General features: G+C 35.5%; 1 protein-coding gene across 2 annotated transcripts; it reads right to left on the reverse strand.

Moving 5' to 3' along the window:
- Positions 1 to 3,305: 3,305 nt before the first annotated feature.
- Positions 3,306 to 13,072, reverse strand: tmem120ab (transmembrane protein 120Ab). 2 transcript variants are annotated; one of them, XM_046863097.1, is made up of 12 exons: positions 12,849 to 13,072; positions 9,563 to 9,681; positions 9,252 to 9,368; positions 9,087 to 9,146; positions 8,220 to 8,315; positions 7,106 to 7,195; positions 6,952 to 7,017; positions 4,736 to 4,797; positions 4,564 to 4,656; positions 4,324 to 4,388; positions 4,104 to 4,172; positions 3,306 to 3,551 (listed from the first exon to the last, which is right to left on the reverse strand). In XM_046863097.1, exons 1-12 carry the CDS (start codon positions 12,915 to 12,917, stop codon positions 3,501 to 3,503), a joined length of 957 nt encoding a protein of 318 aa, XP_046719053.1. In that variant the 5' UTR covers positions 12,918 to 13,072; the 3' UTR covers positions 3,306 to 3,500. The 2 variants fall into 2 exon arrangements, with proteins under 2 accessions (XP_046719053.1, XP_046719054.1); XM_046863098.1 differs by having other exon boundaries at positions 4,088 to 4,172.
- Between the last annotated feature and the right edge of the window lie 3,206 nt (positions 13,073 to 16,278).

Here is a 16,278-nt window from a genome sequence, read left to right on the forward strand (position 1 = left end):
TAAAGGACATGAGAATAAAGGCTGTTGCTTTAATCAATCAGATTTGACAGCACTGGGGCTATCTAGCAAGCGCACAATAATATCAGCATTTTAACAAACATTTGATTGGATGGTAAGAGAGAGCACTAGTCAGAGCTCGCATCTGTAGCAAACTGCACAAGCTCAAATATATTCATGTTGATTTATTATCTGGGTTTTTTTTTCATCCCACAATAGTTGTCAAAGGAGAAGAAATTAATTTTTAACAAAGGGTTCACAGAATAAGTCAAGTTTATTTCTATTGCGCTTTTCACAACAGACATTGCCTCAAAGCAGCTTTACAGAGTTTAAGAGTTAAGGTGAACGATGTGCATTTATCCCTGATGATCAGCCGTGTCGACTGTGGCAAGGAAAAACTCCCTTAGATGTTATGAGGAAGAAACCTTGAGAGGAACCAGACTTAAAAGGGGAACCCATCCTCATTCGGGTGACATCAAGACTGTGATTATAAATCTTTAAACAATACAGAACACTGCAGAGTGAGAACTAAATTAATGTTATTGTGTGGTGTATCAGATGGCAATAAACTCTTGAATCCTCAATCTTGAATTATACAACCCTACTTTCTTTTTTGGAAGGAGTGAAACCCAACAAAACATTCTCAAAGTACATCTACATCCAAAATAGCCACAAAGCTTATTATGTGTTACATACAAATTATTCAACATTACTTCAACTTATACATGTTTAAAACATGGGCTTGTTCATGAAGAGCTACTAAAGTAGCTTCAGAGGTTATTTGGACCATACCAAAGCCTGACTTTATACTGTCTTTGAAGACAACATGTCAAACCCAGTGACCTTTTTTCAATTAGAAGAAGCCACATTTTACATGCAAAATTTTCCAAACAAATTAAATAAAATTGTAATGACATCTAATCTCTCTCTCTCTCTCTCTCTCTCTCTCTCTCTCTCTCTCTCTCTCCCCTAAGGTACCAGTGATCCTGTTCCCTTTATCTTACCAGACTTGCCCGAGTCATCCTGATGCCCTACTTCTGGATGGAGTTCCCTTCAATAGGAAACCACTCACTGTGGCTGAGGAACTGCCTAACGATACATGCGGTTACTGTGGAGGATTAACTCAAAAACCTTGAAGATGTATTTGGACACTAAATAATGTAATCTTTGTCTGCTACAATGGCATTGGACCACAATTTAAATGAACAGTTTTACACCCAAATCTCTTAAAATCAGTAAACACCTGTAACCTCAACAATAATGGAACTATAATAAATGGACCCTCATTGTCTATTCCCTTTTAAGTCTGGTTCCTCTCAAGGTTGATTCCTTATACTACCTCAGGTAGTTCTGGTGTGTCTGAATTGAACTGATCTACAAAGTTTTGTTTCAGAAACTGGTTGGTTCCATGTTTAAATATTGGAAAATCATTTAAACATAAACATGTTTTTATCAAAGGTTTACTTAAAAAAAAGGTGCTTGTGATTATTTCTTTAAAACTAATTTCATGTTTTGCTTTTATATGCAGTAATAATTATGTCTTGTGTGTCCAGATATTTACGAGGCCAAAATAAGCAAGTTAAATCTAAAATAAATAAATAAATGAAAACATATATTTATATATTTAATATTTAAAGGTATGCCTTGTTTATTTAATGGTCTGTTACCAGCAAATGCAATATTCATAAGCTGCATCATTGTTTCCAAAACACAAAGCATTTAATATGTATATTATGCAGTACTTTCTCATGATTATTCTACATTTTATTAAATTCTGTTTAAAGTAAGTGTTCTAGTTATTTACCCATGATAGTGTATGCTTGGTAAAACCTCAATTCTTATATTTGTTCCATTAAATTGTATTTATTTATTATTTATATATTTATATATTTATATTTATATATTTTTATTATTTATTATTTATTTTATTCTCTTTATTTTGTAGCATTTCTCTTGGCTGCATTGCTTCCAGTACGTGTATGTGGATGTTAAATTTTTTTGTCCAAGCAGATATCAGGCTTTATGTGCTGCCATATCTGCCTAAAGTCAGTACTGCTGGCCTTTTTACCAGAGTACATGTGTGTGAATGAGAGGGAGGGCAGTGGAGTGGTGTGGTTGCAGAGAGAAGAGGTGGAGAAGGTGGAGGAGTTCAGATACCTGGGGTTAACAGTGCAAAGTAGAGACAGTGGCATTGAGTAAAAGACAGGAGGTGGAGCTGGAGGTAGCAGAGCTGAAGATTCAAGGTTTTCATTGGGAGTGACGAGGATGGACAGGATTAGAAACGAGTTTATTAGAGGGACAGCACATGTAGGACGTTTTGGAGACAAAGCGAGGGAGGCAAGATTTAGATGGTTTGGACATGTGCAGAGGAGGGACATGGGGTATATCGGTAGAAGAATGCTGAGAATGGAGCCGCCAGGAAGAGGAAAAGAGGAAGACCAAGGAGGAGGTTTATAAATGTGGTGAAAGAAGACATGGTAGTTGGGTTGAAAGCGGCAGATGTAGAGGACAGGGGGTATGGAGACGGATGATCCGCTGTTGGGACCCCTAATGGGAGAAGCCGAAAGAAGAAGAAGAAGAAGAGGAAGAGGATAGACATTTTTATGAATATGGAGGAAGAGAAATTTATTTAGCCTCAGATATACTTAAAAATCCATTTTGAAGAAAAGCTAGATATCGTGAGGAGGTCGACCAACCCCGAAGCTAGCTAGCTTCTCTCAGCCCGGGAAAGGGTTTGTTCACCTCTTCCAGACCAGTGAATACGAGTGGTACCACTGGCTTACAGCCTCAGAGGACCGGTACACATTATGAGTCTGCATCTCTGGTGAGTAGGTTGTATTTTATTTACATTTGTAATGTTTTTGTCATGTAATTAGACAAATATTGATTCCGAGCTGCTCCAGATGATGTATGTTACACAGTTGCTGTGGTAGTGTAGAGGTTTGAAGTTGTCTTAACTGGGTTTTTTGCTTTAGTCAAATGGTATTCACCCTCCATATGCACTGTTATATTATGTTTTGTATTGTATTGATGGTTTCTATAATTGCAACGTGAAAGTGGTGGTGGTGGTGGTATTAAGAGGTGGATTAAGTTGGGTAAGTCCTCACTGAAGGCCCAGGTACCATTCGCACGGCCCGCCACTGGTATACCATATACCTTTTGCCCTTAAAAAATGTATATTGCACCATTTTTTCGATATGTGGATAAGCTGTTTCTTACAAAACAAATGAAAAGCTTTGCTACTACATTTCAGGCATGTTGAAATGACTGTGTGAGGGTTTATGATCAATTATTAAACTATTGACTAGTTCATTTTGAACAGGCTTTTATTTGGAATTATCCATTTTCATTCAAATGCTCTTATGTCAAAAATGGAGTGTGGATTAATTTGTCAAAAAACGTTTGGCATTAAAGGATAAATTCTAGACATAAATAACTTTATGGACTCTTGGTTTTTCCATGACTCTTGTTTTTCAGTTTGTGATGCACCACGGCGAGTGTCGTTAAGAAGTTGCCTGTAAATAAAACCAAAAGCAAATCCCACACACAGAAACCTGGCAGAAAAGAGAAAGGATATGGTAATTATTCATACAGAAATGCTGAATCAGCTGGTTAGTATGGTCATACAGTATGTTTTTTTATGTTTCATCATACCTAGAAGTAGTATTCATCCAAAATTCTATTCCAGTTTTATTGTATACTGAATTGCCAGCTATATTATTAAAATATAGTAATAATTACTAAAATATAGTAACAAAAATCTGGTGACTGTGTTTGTATCCTACCGCAATACCATCCATTTATAAAAATGAAAAAGGAAAATGACTGAACATATTCTGAAATGAATCGTAAGTGTTTAGAAGACTTTAAACATAAACATTTCTCAATTCTTAACACATTAATGGCAAAAAAAAGCCAAACTAATTTACACTGCATTTATTTGGTTTTATTTGGTTATCATTTTATAATTTTATAATTAATGTCCTGTGTTAATGAAGTTTTGATGTGGATCAGATTGTGCATGATGTAGTCATAGACAATATGTCAGGTTAGCAAGGTTACATGACCCTATTGTTTAAGAAAGATGAACTTTTGAAATATCTCACCTGCCACTCTTTACATTCAGGAAGTTGAGCCATTCTGAAGAGGGAGATGCCATTGAAAAGCTGCCAAAACTAAAAAGCACATCAAAGTATTTATGGTCAACATTGAATTACCCTTATATTGTAGGATATTCTGGATTTTGTATTTATTTCATTTTTCAAAGCATGACATTTTCACCAATTCTGTTCACTGTTGCCTTTAGGGGCAGAGAAGTATACTTACATGACCAAAGAATAGAAAGGGCAGCAGAAAGGTCAGCCCTCGCCACATCCATGACTGAAATCCTTCTACAAAGCAGAATAATTTATCACGCAACATCACTCGCATGGCTTTATTCTCTTTCTGTTTCAACTATACACACTTTCTCTGGGATTTCCTGAAAATAACGGAACATTTCTTAATGTTCCATGAGAAAAGAGATTTTACACATTACTTAAATATGACCAAAAATCTCATTCTTACCCACTGTCAAATCCATGTTGTGTCTTTCCCCTAAAGCCTTTAGTCTATAAAGGCATCCACTTTGGTAGTAGTACTGAAGGAATTGCACAACACCTGCAGAAAGAAAGATGTAAATAACACTTCCAATCATTGTCAACAGTATTAAAGATCCAAATTTGAACAAATTTCATACTTTGATACAAGCAGAAGGCAAGAAACTGGTTCCTAAACATCTGGTAGAGCTCACCATCAGGCCTGACAAAAAACAAGGCAGAATAATATGATTAAGCCTCACCAAAAACATTATGTGGAAGTAATTAAAGAATATCTTCAATATTACATATATCAAAAATTATATACCATAATTTCCGTAATATACCATAATATAAGCCGCACCCACTGAATTTGACCAATTTTTTGATATTGAACATAAATAAGCCGCACCTGTCTATAAGCCACACTGAAACTAATGAACTTTACACAGGCTTTAACGAAAGACAGTGTCTGTTACACGGTGTAACGGGTGAAATATGTTGCGACTCTTTTCAGAGCAGAGCGGTATTTTGGGAATAGCCTGCCGCCGCATTTTTCCTGTATTACTGCATGTGTGCAAGACCGAGGAATATGTCCTTATTATTTTCTGATGCTAATTTCTAAGTTTCTTTGACTAACCCATAACGCTGTTGTCAAGAAAAATAAAAAAGCACGAGTTTTGGAAACCTGTCTGTGCTTATATGATTTCTGTTGTAACTGGAGTTAGTGAGCTCTCCCTTCACCCAGACTCAACGCGTTACAACGGCTTGTATCTAAACAGTAGCCTACCAAGAAAGTCATTGTTCACTGCCTTCCTCCTTCCTTTCACAACTATTTCTTTTGGGAGTTTATCTTTTGGCATCGTCGTACGTTTAAAAAAAAAAGTTTTTTCTCCCGATGCCGTGCAGCTCAGAACACAGGTGAGGTGCGTTTTTTCGTTTCTGTTCAGAAATGTCATTAGTCTAATGTTATGGGGTTCAGTTTTTTGGCTTGAAGTTTGTGAAACCGGGAAAAACACAGGAAAAAATCCATAAATTAGCCGCTTCGTTGTTTAAGCTGCGGGGTTCAAAACATGGGAAAAAAGTAGTGGCTTATAGTCTGAAAAATACGGTACTTTGATTGCCACAGTTAAAAATTATCTCATGATGCACCACAGAGCGGCAGAGCGGAGATCATTTCTACCTGTGTACATCAAACTATATAACTTCTCCCTCTGAGTGTTAAACAGCTGGTCCACTACAGATATAGATGAATATATAGATATAGATATTTTCATGCCACACTTATATAATGTTAATATCATGGCCAATTATGTGCAATACTTTTTAGTGCAATAATAATAATAATAATAATAATAATAATAATAATAATAATAATAATTGTTACATGTGTAATAACTTCATTTCATGCCACTACACATTTTATTTAACTTAATATAAAACTTCATATGTACAGTTTATTTATTTATTTTTTTTTTTACTAACTGCACCCCAACAATTTCCCCCGGATCGCCTTCTTTCACATTAGAAATATTGCTAAAATTAGAAATATGATGTTGTTACAGGATGCAGAAAAACTATTTCATGCTTTTATTACATCCAGATTATATTACTGTAATGCTTTACTGTCTGGGTGTGCGAGTAAGTGCATAAATAAGCTTCAGTTAGTCCAGAATGCAGCAGCAAGAGTCCTCACTAGATCTAGAAAATATTACATCACCCCTGTTTTAATCAGTCTACACTGCTCCCAATCAAATCTCGCATTGATTATAAAATACTACTACTGAAGTATAAAGCACTTAACAGTCTCGCGCCACAGTATCTGAGTGAACTTCTGTACCAGTATGGTCCTCCACGCCTACTTAGATCAGAAGGTGCAGGCTATTTGTTGGTACCTCAAATAATGAAGACTACAGCAGGGGGCAGATCTTTCTCTTATAAAGCCCCACAGTTATGGAACAGTCTTCCAATTAGAATTTGACATCCTCTTTTGACCTGTTTTATACCATGCTTTGGCATCTTGCCTGATCTTTTTTGCCATTTGCCTGAATTTGTGCCTAGATATTAAGCCCATCTTACAATATTTTGTCTGCTAGCATTTCATTAAAGCTGTCCAAAGCTTCATTTGGCTCTGTCTCATTTCATGACGGCTGTTGAGCTGACTTTAGCAAAGCAACACTGTCCAACTTCCAAAATTGTGTACTTTACCCAGCTTCCAGGTTCAAAATTCATTATTTGTTACATTGAATAACATTCATGATATATTTTTAGTGACTTACCCCATAGTGCAACAACAAACAGACAACATTCTCACATAATACAAGAGAATATAAAATACTCATGCACACTGTTCCGTGATGAAATATAAGTTACTTACCACGTCAGCATGACCCCAGATAGAAACGTTGAGATGTAGTGATGGAACACCCACCAGCCCTTAATCCTGATGTAGAAAGCATGATCATCAGACAGCAATTTATAGAATTCGAATATATTCTATTTTAAAGTGACCCACTAATAAAACCTCTAACCTCGATCCATTGCTGATGAGGATGCTCTCACGAATTGTTAAAGTGCAGTAATACCAGACCAGAAGAAAGTTCAGCAGCACATCCACAAATCTATATAACACAAATCGATAGCATAATGAAACCAGCATTTATTCTGCAAAAAATCATACCAGCCTAATCGCAATCCCAATTTTTTAACCAGCAGAATGTGTATTTATATCTGATCACCATCTTCATTGGAATCAGAATTAAATTATTGTTTCAATAATAATAATAATAATAATAATAATAATAATAATAATAATAATAAAAGTATTATATTATAATAATACAACACTCTGTCACTGTAATGTTAAATGCCCTGATTCCATATAGGTAAATTTCTCTCCCAAAAACTGCATAATTTCAGTTCTATGCTTTTAAAGTCACACATCCATCTAATAGTCCTAGGCAGTAAGTGTCACTATTCCCCTTCCATGATTAGATTAGATCGGATTAAATTAGATTCTATTCAACTTAATTGTCATTGTGCAGAGTTCAAGTACAGCGGCAATGAAATACGATTAGCATCTAACCAGAAGTGCAAATAGCAATGTATATAAATAGATAAATCTAATACAAATATAGAAGTAGACACATGTAATTACAATAAACGTATTATCTGAGTGCAAAGGTGCAGTATATATTACAAATAATGCTGTATAAAATGCAAATATAAAGAGTGCATTTACCATAACAGTGCAAAAGGCAAAATGAAGGCACTGGTGTGCCTTTTTGATAAGAATGGCAGTGTTGAGGGACCAGGAAAGATCCGCAGAGATATGGACACCCAAGAATTTAAAAGCAAGTCCCTGTCCAGCACCTTCTATCATAGAAACCTACACTGTCATTAAACCCTCCATGGTTTTCATATTTTCTGTTAGCAAACATTCACAGATAAATCTGCACCATAAAAAACACTACTAAACTTTAATTGCATTGGCTCACTCACAACAAAATCTCTGTGTATAAAAAGTTTCAGAAATGAGAACTCTAATCAAATCTGTCTCGATGAAAAAGAGTTTTATCTGATAGCTTTGTGATGGACTGAAATTTGAATTGTGAAGTTTCTCCAAGAATTACTGTACAGTCTTACCTGTAGGTGACTAAAAACTGACAGACGAACCCCAGCAGGAGCAGGATTACAGTCACATAGAGCTTAAATTTCTCATATTCGTCTTTGTAGGCACTCCTAGAGTAAAATTTACAAAGCACAAAAGATGAAAGAATAGCAAAGGCCAGTGCTAAAGAGGTAGTCAGTGTTATAACCACTTCATAGCCAGTATTGACCCTTTTTATCTCTGTAAAGCTGTTTTGGGACAATGCGAATTGAGTTGAAATGATTTAAACTGAATTGTTTTGGACCCTTTGAAACACTCTGTAGATGACTATTGAAATTTGAAATCTATATATAGATTTATATTTATATTATCTCTTGTTAAATGTAAATACTCCCACCTAGCGGCAAGGCATGTGTATTTTACAAATTATTTCTAGAGCAGCATTTTTCCAAACAAAATTATTTCTTTCACACAAAACAAGGTGTGAACAATTCAGTCACTGTTTTTACACAAACCCATACTGGGATTTAGAATAGAAAGTCTATTTTATTTGCATTTAACTGTCTTCTAACTGGCATGCACACTGTAGTGGGCTGAACCCTTTTATGATGAAGTTTGTCTTAGTGGTACCAAACTCTGTTTTTGGAATTGGAAATGAGAAACACCAGAGAAATGTGGCAAGAAAAAAAAAAAAAAATGTGTAAAGCACATATGGTTACTGAGGTGCATGTACGGCATGTACTTCACTTCATCTCTTCTAGTGTAACTTCGTACTTGTGCTATACATATAATGTGCAAGTTTAATTGATTCAGTAATAATATATAAATAATATTAAGCTTCATATTCAACATTCTTTCCTATACTGGAATGGCTGTATATATGTATATATATCACTTCTTACTTTAATTGCTTGCTGAGAAGATTGATGTTGACATTTCCAAGCACAAGATTGAGATATAACCTTTAGGAAGGAAAATAAAATGCATCAAGAAACTCAATATTGAGGGCATGTTATACAGAAAACCACAAAATATGTTCACTTTATTAGCCTGTGTGATTGTATTACCCATTTTTCTTAGGAAGAAAGGCCTCCATTTGATGGAAAATGGCAGGCCTTTCATGGAGGTGTCCTTTAATGTCTTCCAGACATTTAGTTTCCTCTTCTGTTAATCCTTTACTGCATCTTTAATAGGGGTTTAAATATGAGTGTAAATAACAAGTTTGTGTAAATTGCCATAATTAGAATAAGACTAATAATAAGAATGAGAAAGTAGCAGAGAAACAACATGAACATCCAGAGAGATGCTTAGGCACTAATAGGTGACTTTGTAAATAACAGATTTAGAAACATAGAAATGAAGTAATTATAATCCTCACTTCTTTAGAGAATGAGACATGTCCTTTAAGCACTTCCTCTGCTGAGTTATAGAGGCAGTAAAGCTGTTCTGGAGCTTGGAGACTTCTTCCAGCTTCTGCATATACAGCCGATGGTTCTCCTGAGAACAAGAGAATGAAACGTTTTCATTTATAAAACAGTTATGTTAATGTTTCGAATCTCATTAAAAAGTTAAGGCAATTATAAAGTTCTTAAATGAAACATACACCATCCTGAAATTGAATGTGAAATGTGTGATGCCTTAAGGGATGATTAATGTAAGATTCATTCCTTTAATCAGGCACAAACCTGAAATTCAATATCAGCTACATACAAAAAAATTATTCATCTGAATAAGACAAAATATGTTTCCTGTAATGATCTTCACATGTTGTTCAGGTTATCTGTATCTAAATTAATTATTCTTTACTCTAATCTTTATTTATCATCCATTTCCAAATTTGATATGCAGTTTTAGGTGCTATAATATTGTGTATACTGCAGGCATGTTATTCCACAAATTACAAATAATTATTCTGTGTCTGGATTGAAATCTAATAGATAAAGTAGGTATGATGAGTGTAAACAAAGCATTTGCACTTGCCCGTGGATTCTGGAAGAATAAAGTATTAAGTAGATATTACTATATTATATAATGTGTATATTAAAATATTCATATTCTCATGGATTCCATGGATCAAACCCATACATCTTTAAACTGAGTGGCTATTCTTGGTCTTTTTTTGGTGTCTATTATTTGGCAGGAGAAGATCAAGAGAAAGTGGGGCCATAAATCTTCATATCTATTTAGAGCAAAACAGCCAAAAGAAAACAGGCAATTGTATGAAATTATTTTTAATCCATTAGATTTAGTCAATTACAAGACTGCTTTTTTGTTTCTCCTTGTTGATCTACTTGGAAATAAATAGTGGCTAACTAACGAGATTGCTATATTTAAAGCACTAGTATCAAACACAAGGTTTACTGAAGAAAATCTTCAGCCTGTGTGAAAAAGATAAAAGATAATAGTGAACCGAACTAAAACACACCACTGCTCAACAGTTTCTGACTACTGCGAAGATCTGTAGTGTACAGTATCTCACGAAAGTGAGTGCACCCCTCACATTTCAGCAACCATATTAGTATATCTTCTCAAGGGACAATACTAAAGAAATAAAGCTTGGATATAGTCTAAAGTAGTCAGTGTGCAGCTTGTATAGCAGTATAGATTTACTCTTCTCTGAAAATAATTCAACATACAGCCATTATTGTCAAAAAAACTGGCAAAAAAAAGTGAGTACACCCTAAACCATAGCAGCTGTACGTCGCTTAACCATGCAAAGCCACATGTCCTATTCATCATGTTTATGTTTTTGTCTGCTAGACAGGACCATACAAATTTGTGTATCTTTTATTAGAACAGTTAAAATTTGATGCTTTGAGTACAATTCTCTCATACTGACAACTGGATGTTCAACATGGCACCACATGGCAAAGACTCTCTGAGGATTTGAGAATTAGAATTGTTGCTCTCTACAAAGATGCCCCAGGCTATAAGAAGGGTTTCTAAGATGGGTTCCACTCAGAACTCCAAATAGTGAAAGCCAGGCTAAGGGGAAGAGGTGACCATCTGTGAGCAACAGTATTGTTTTATGCTGAGGAAGAGCACCACAGACGCAATATTTTCTTTGAGAATGTTGATGGAGAAGTGTTGCATTGTGTGTTTGTGTGTTTAGAGAAAGCGTACGACAGGGTGGAAAAAGGAGTTGTGGTATTGTATGAGAAAGTCAGGTGTGTCAAAGAAGTATGTGAGGGTGGTGCAGGACATGTATAAGGACAGTGTGAAAGCAGCGAAGTGTGTAGTAGGAACGACAAGGTGGAGGTTGTAATGCATCAAGAATCGGCTTTGAGCCCTTTACTGTTTGCAGTGGTAATGGAGGTCAGACAGGGGTCTCCATGGACTATGATGTTTGCGGATGATATTGTGATTTGTGGTGAGAGTAGAGAGCAGGTTAAGAAGAGTCTGGAGAGGTGGAGGTATGCGCTGAAGAGAAGGTAAATGAAAGTCAGTAGGAGTAAGACTGAGTACATGAGTGTGAATGAGAGGGAGGGAAGTGGACTGGTGCGGTTGCAGGGAGAAGAGGTGGAGAAGGTGGAGGAGTTCAGGTACCTGGGGTCAACAGTGCAAAGTAATGGAGAGTGTGTTAGATAGGTGAAGAAAAGAGTGCAGGCAGGGTGGAGTGGGTGGAGAAGAGTGACAGGAGTGATTTGTGATAGAAGAGTATCTGCAAGAATGAAAGGGAAAGTTTATAGGACTGTGGTGAGACCTGCGATGTTGTATGGTTTTAGAGACAGTGGCATTGAGTAAAAGACAGGAGGTGGAGCTGGAGGTAGCAGAGCTGAAGATGTTGAGGTTTTCATTGGGAGTGACGAAGATGGACAAAATTAGAAATGAGTTTATTAGAGGGACAGTGCATGTACAGTAGGACTTTTTGGAGACAAGGTGAGGGAGGCAAGATTGAGATGGTTTGGTCATGTGCAGAAGAGGGACATGGGGTATATAAGTAGAAGAATGCTAAGGATGGAGCCACCATCATACCAGCTGGTATCCAAAAAAAAAAAGAAAAAACAAAGGAATTCATTTATTTAAATTAATAATTGGTAAAATAAATGTTATTAGCAATTAGTGCAAGCATTTTTACAGTTTCTGTTAGCCCTTTTTTTTTTTTACCTAGAAACATCCTGTTCCACTCTTAAAGCATAGATACATATAAATTAATTAATTATTTTAACTAGTATGGTTCAATACAATTGAGTTTGCCACCCATTATTTAAATGTTCTGTTTATAGCTGGTAATAACAACTATCTCGGATGACAATCACAAGAGGAGTCCCAATGTTAAGGATAAGTGTCTAAGATCCTACTCCTTGACATATTGTGAATTGATTGTTCAAAACACCTTCAGTGCTCAGGGCCACATTGTGACAAAATAGCTGTGTTGTGAAGGCTATATTTTCCATTGCATGTCCATCAGAAGGTTAAGATAGCTGTGCAAGGAAATACATTTGAGATGGATTAAAAAAGCCCGGTGTATAAATAATTATGCACCTCAGCTGAATAAATTATGACCCTATAGCACTGACTGTTAAAGCTCTGAAAGCTATTTTGAAAGCTTTTGTAATCTTTAATTCGGTGCTTCTGAATTCCTCTGAGTGCTGAATCAAATCTTGCATAGAGTCAGATCAATAAGGTGAGCCATAGTGCTCATTACTAGTATGAAATCTTACCTGAAGTTGTTGAAAATCCTTTTCCAGGCTTTTCCATTCTTGTAAGACTGCTGTTAGTTTAGATGACATCTGGACTTTTCTTTTTTGTATAATGACACGGAGATGCAGATAAAGAACAACCAGGTGTACTTGTAGAATTATTTTAAATAAAACTGTCAATTTCGAGACATTTTTAAAGACTTATTTTCCCGGCGGTGTAGTTCTACATTACCCAACATCAGTGAATGCAGTAGACGAGTGTGGACTTTGTTTATGACTTGGAATGAACTTTGACCATTACAAATTCACTGACCTTTGGGACACTTATTTCTGGAATACAGTACATGTCATAGGTTTATTATGTTTCTGCTTCAAATTTGACATCAAATTTATGGTTTTACACTTATGTACATGACAGTCTCTGACACTGGTCATTTTCAGTTATTGTTTACTTAACAATGAGTAATTATCTCAGTTTAAAGTTTCTGTGAAAAGAGCAGCTAAAGAAAGAGTCATACAGTAGAAGACACAAGAATAACCAGTTTATAATGTCAAGTAATAAATATGATTATGTATAATGCCAGGATATCTTTTTTTGTAGTTGCTTACTTCATAAAGTTCTTTCATAACACATGCCCTTGATATAAATGCTGAGTTCAAAAGGACTTCATGCCCTGAATTGTGAATAATTATGGGTGTGCCTCAACTACAAGCTGGAAGAACATACATGTGCATTCCTGTGTTATGAAGAGCTACATAACTTAATAATTTCGAAGCTGGTACCCAATACTACATTGAAAGCATTAAATCAAATTATTTTAATGTAAATTGTAATGTAAAATCAGATATTTTCACTCTATTGCACTGAAAGATTGTTTTTTTTTCTTTCTGTTGTCTGAATTTCTTATTTGTATTAGCATTTAAACCCAATCAAGCACAACTGTGAATGCAGATAATGTGACAGATGGTATTTAAAGCGTTTAGAAACTAAGTTTATTAGGCTTATGACCATTCAAATACCTACTTGATAATAACCTTAATTTTACTGTATAGAAATGACTATACAGCTAGTAATTAATGTATTTAGACAAACTACAGCTGTGTTTGTTTAACTGGCTGTAAAACTGCCTGTAAAAAGTTTGGAAACACTTTTTATTAATGAATTATTTAAACCACAAGTAAGTTCCTTTTGCTTGTATGCACCAAACTAGGTAAAAAGCAAAAATATAGATTTTTTTCACAGTTGGACAGTAAATCCAATCCAATCCAAAATTTACATAAGACAAAGATTGGTTGGAACTTATGTAAAAGCAAATATTTGCTTGTTTCTGGGCAGGGAAGGTTGGAGATTTATTCCAGGGAAAAACCAACATGGCTACCATTCCATACTTTAATGCCATGCAATTCCGTCTAGACTGCAGCTAATTGGAACAAAGTTTATCATACAATTAGATAATGACCTAAAGTACACATCTAAGCTCTGTAAGTCTTATCTACAGACTAAACAGCCAGCTGGAGTGTTATAAATCTTGGAATGGCCTGCCCAGTCACCAGATCTAAATACTATTGAACGTCACTGAGATAAATTGGATCGCAAGGTCAGAAAGAATGATTCAGATAGCAAAGAACATCTACTTTTTTCCAGTGAAAGCTGTTTTTACAAGCTTTATATGGGCTTGCTATACACCTCTCAAAAGATATTCTTTAGTGTCAAAAAGTCAACAATATTACAAGCTATGCAGAGTACACGGGCTATAGGAAACTTGTTTTTTGCTTGAAATAATCGTGAGATTTTAGTGAGGACAATAATATGAGAAACTTGCATTTGTCACTCTAATATAATACTCAAGATTTGTAATACTTAAGTTTGCATTATTACACAATTTTGACTAACAAACAACAATAACAATAATACTTTACATAGTTACAAATATTTTAACTACGTACAGTATGTTCACAATGCGGCAAATCAACAGTAGTCGTGTTTTTCCGAATGACTTATATAGTTGTTAATTTGTAATAGGTGAGAAATTGGATATACCTACTGAAAGTACGGTGAGAGGAACATGTACGCTTTTAACTAACATATTTCATATCCTGGCTGAAAATGTATGCTATGATCATTTTTACACTTGCAAACCCAATCTTCACAAACCTGGTCATCAAATAGACCATACATATTATTTGAAATAGCAATTACATTGTTAGCACACCTGAAAACAAGATATGGATTAAGAACACATTCACTGCTGGCTGACGCCATCGGTTATTTGGTGTGGGGGGAAATTTGGTAGAAAAAGGAGTAGCAATGCAGAATGTGACACAGGACTGTCAAACAGGTTATACAGATACATGTGTAAAGGGTTATTTGGACAAATCAATCAAACAGGTTTGGTCAAGTACCAAAAAATCTGAGAACATCTGAGAACAAAACCCATAAACCCAAATATCTGATCCATAGACAAATTCACAGGTACATGACACGAACTTATGAACACTTTACTAATGCTAAGAACACCTAAGTTTTTACAAGAGACATGGAAAAGTATTTTAGCTAAATGTTTGTAGAAACTAATTTAGATGAAAAGATTGTGTTACTCATGCTATTGGAAGATGTCCATCCAAATTTTTGTCCTTACTGACCTAACTGTGTGCCTCAGCAAAAATCAAGATTAAACAGATCAATATAAATTTTTTCTCGAAATGTCCATCTTGAAAATGGCCTTGCAAGTATATCTACGACCAAATCAAATTCTTCTCCTGGGTCAGACATTGTGTGATGAAAAAAACCAGATGATGATCCTGTTAACATGTGATGTGATGGCTGAAATATGATTGGATAGCAACTCTAACCTAAACATACACTACATCAATCAGTTCAAGTGAGAGAAACGCTATAAAATAAAGACAGTATATTATTGGAAATTGTTTAATACATATTCCTAGAAAAATAAATGTTAATGCAAGTCTTTCTAAAAGTGTTTAGACCAGCAGAGAAGGACAGGCGGTCTCTGACAGCTCACCACTGCATTTTTGATTGATACCTCCATTCCTTGGTAAACACTTTTATTTATGGCATTTGGCAGATGACTTTTCACAGGGTGACTTACAATTGAGCAGTTGAGGGTTAAGGGCCTTAGGGTCCAGCAGTGGCAGCTTGGTGGTGCTGGGATTTTGAACTTTTGTTTGTGACCTTTTAATCCAGAGCCCAATCCCTTAACTGCTGAGCTACCATCATAACTGGGACTGTGTGTGTGTGTGTGTGTGTGTGTGTGAGAGAGAGAGAGAGAGAGAGAGAGAGAGAGAGAGAGAGAGAGAGAAGCATAACCAGGAGATTGACTGTGGCAGTTTAGCAAACAATGAGGTTCTTATATCAAGAAACATTAGTTTTGATAACAGAAGATACACAGAAATATTTCCTGCACATAGTATGCTAGGAAGCATTTTGTTC

The sequence above is a fragment of the Silurus meridionalis genome, chromosome 12 (assembly GCF_014805685.1).
Source record: "Silurus meridionalis isolate SWU-2019-XX chromosome 12, ASM1480568v1, whole genome shotgun sequence".
Taxonomy (NCBI): Eukaryota; Metazoa; Chordata; class Actinopteri; order Siluriformes; family Siluridae; genus Silurus; species Silurus meridionalis.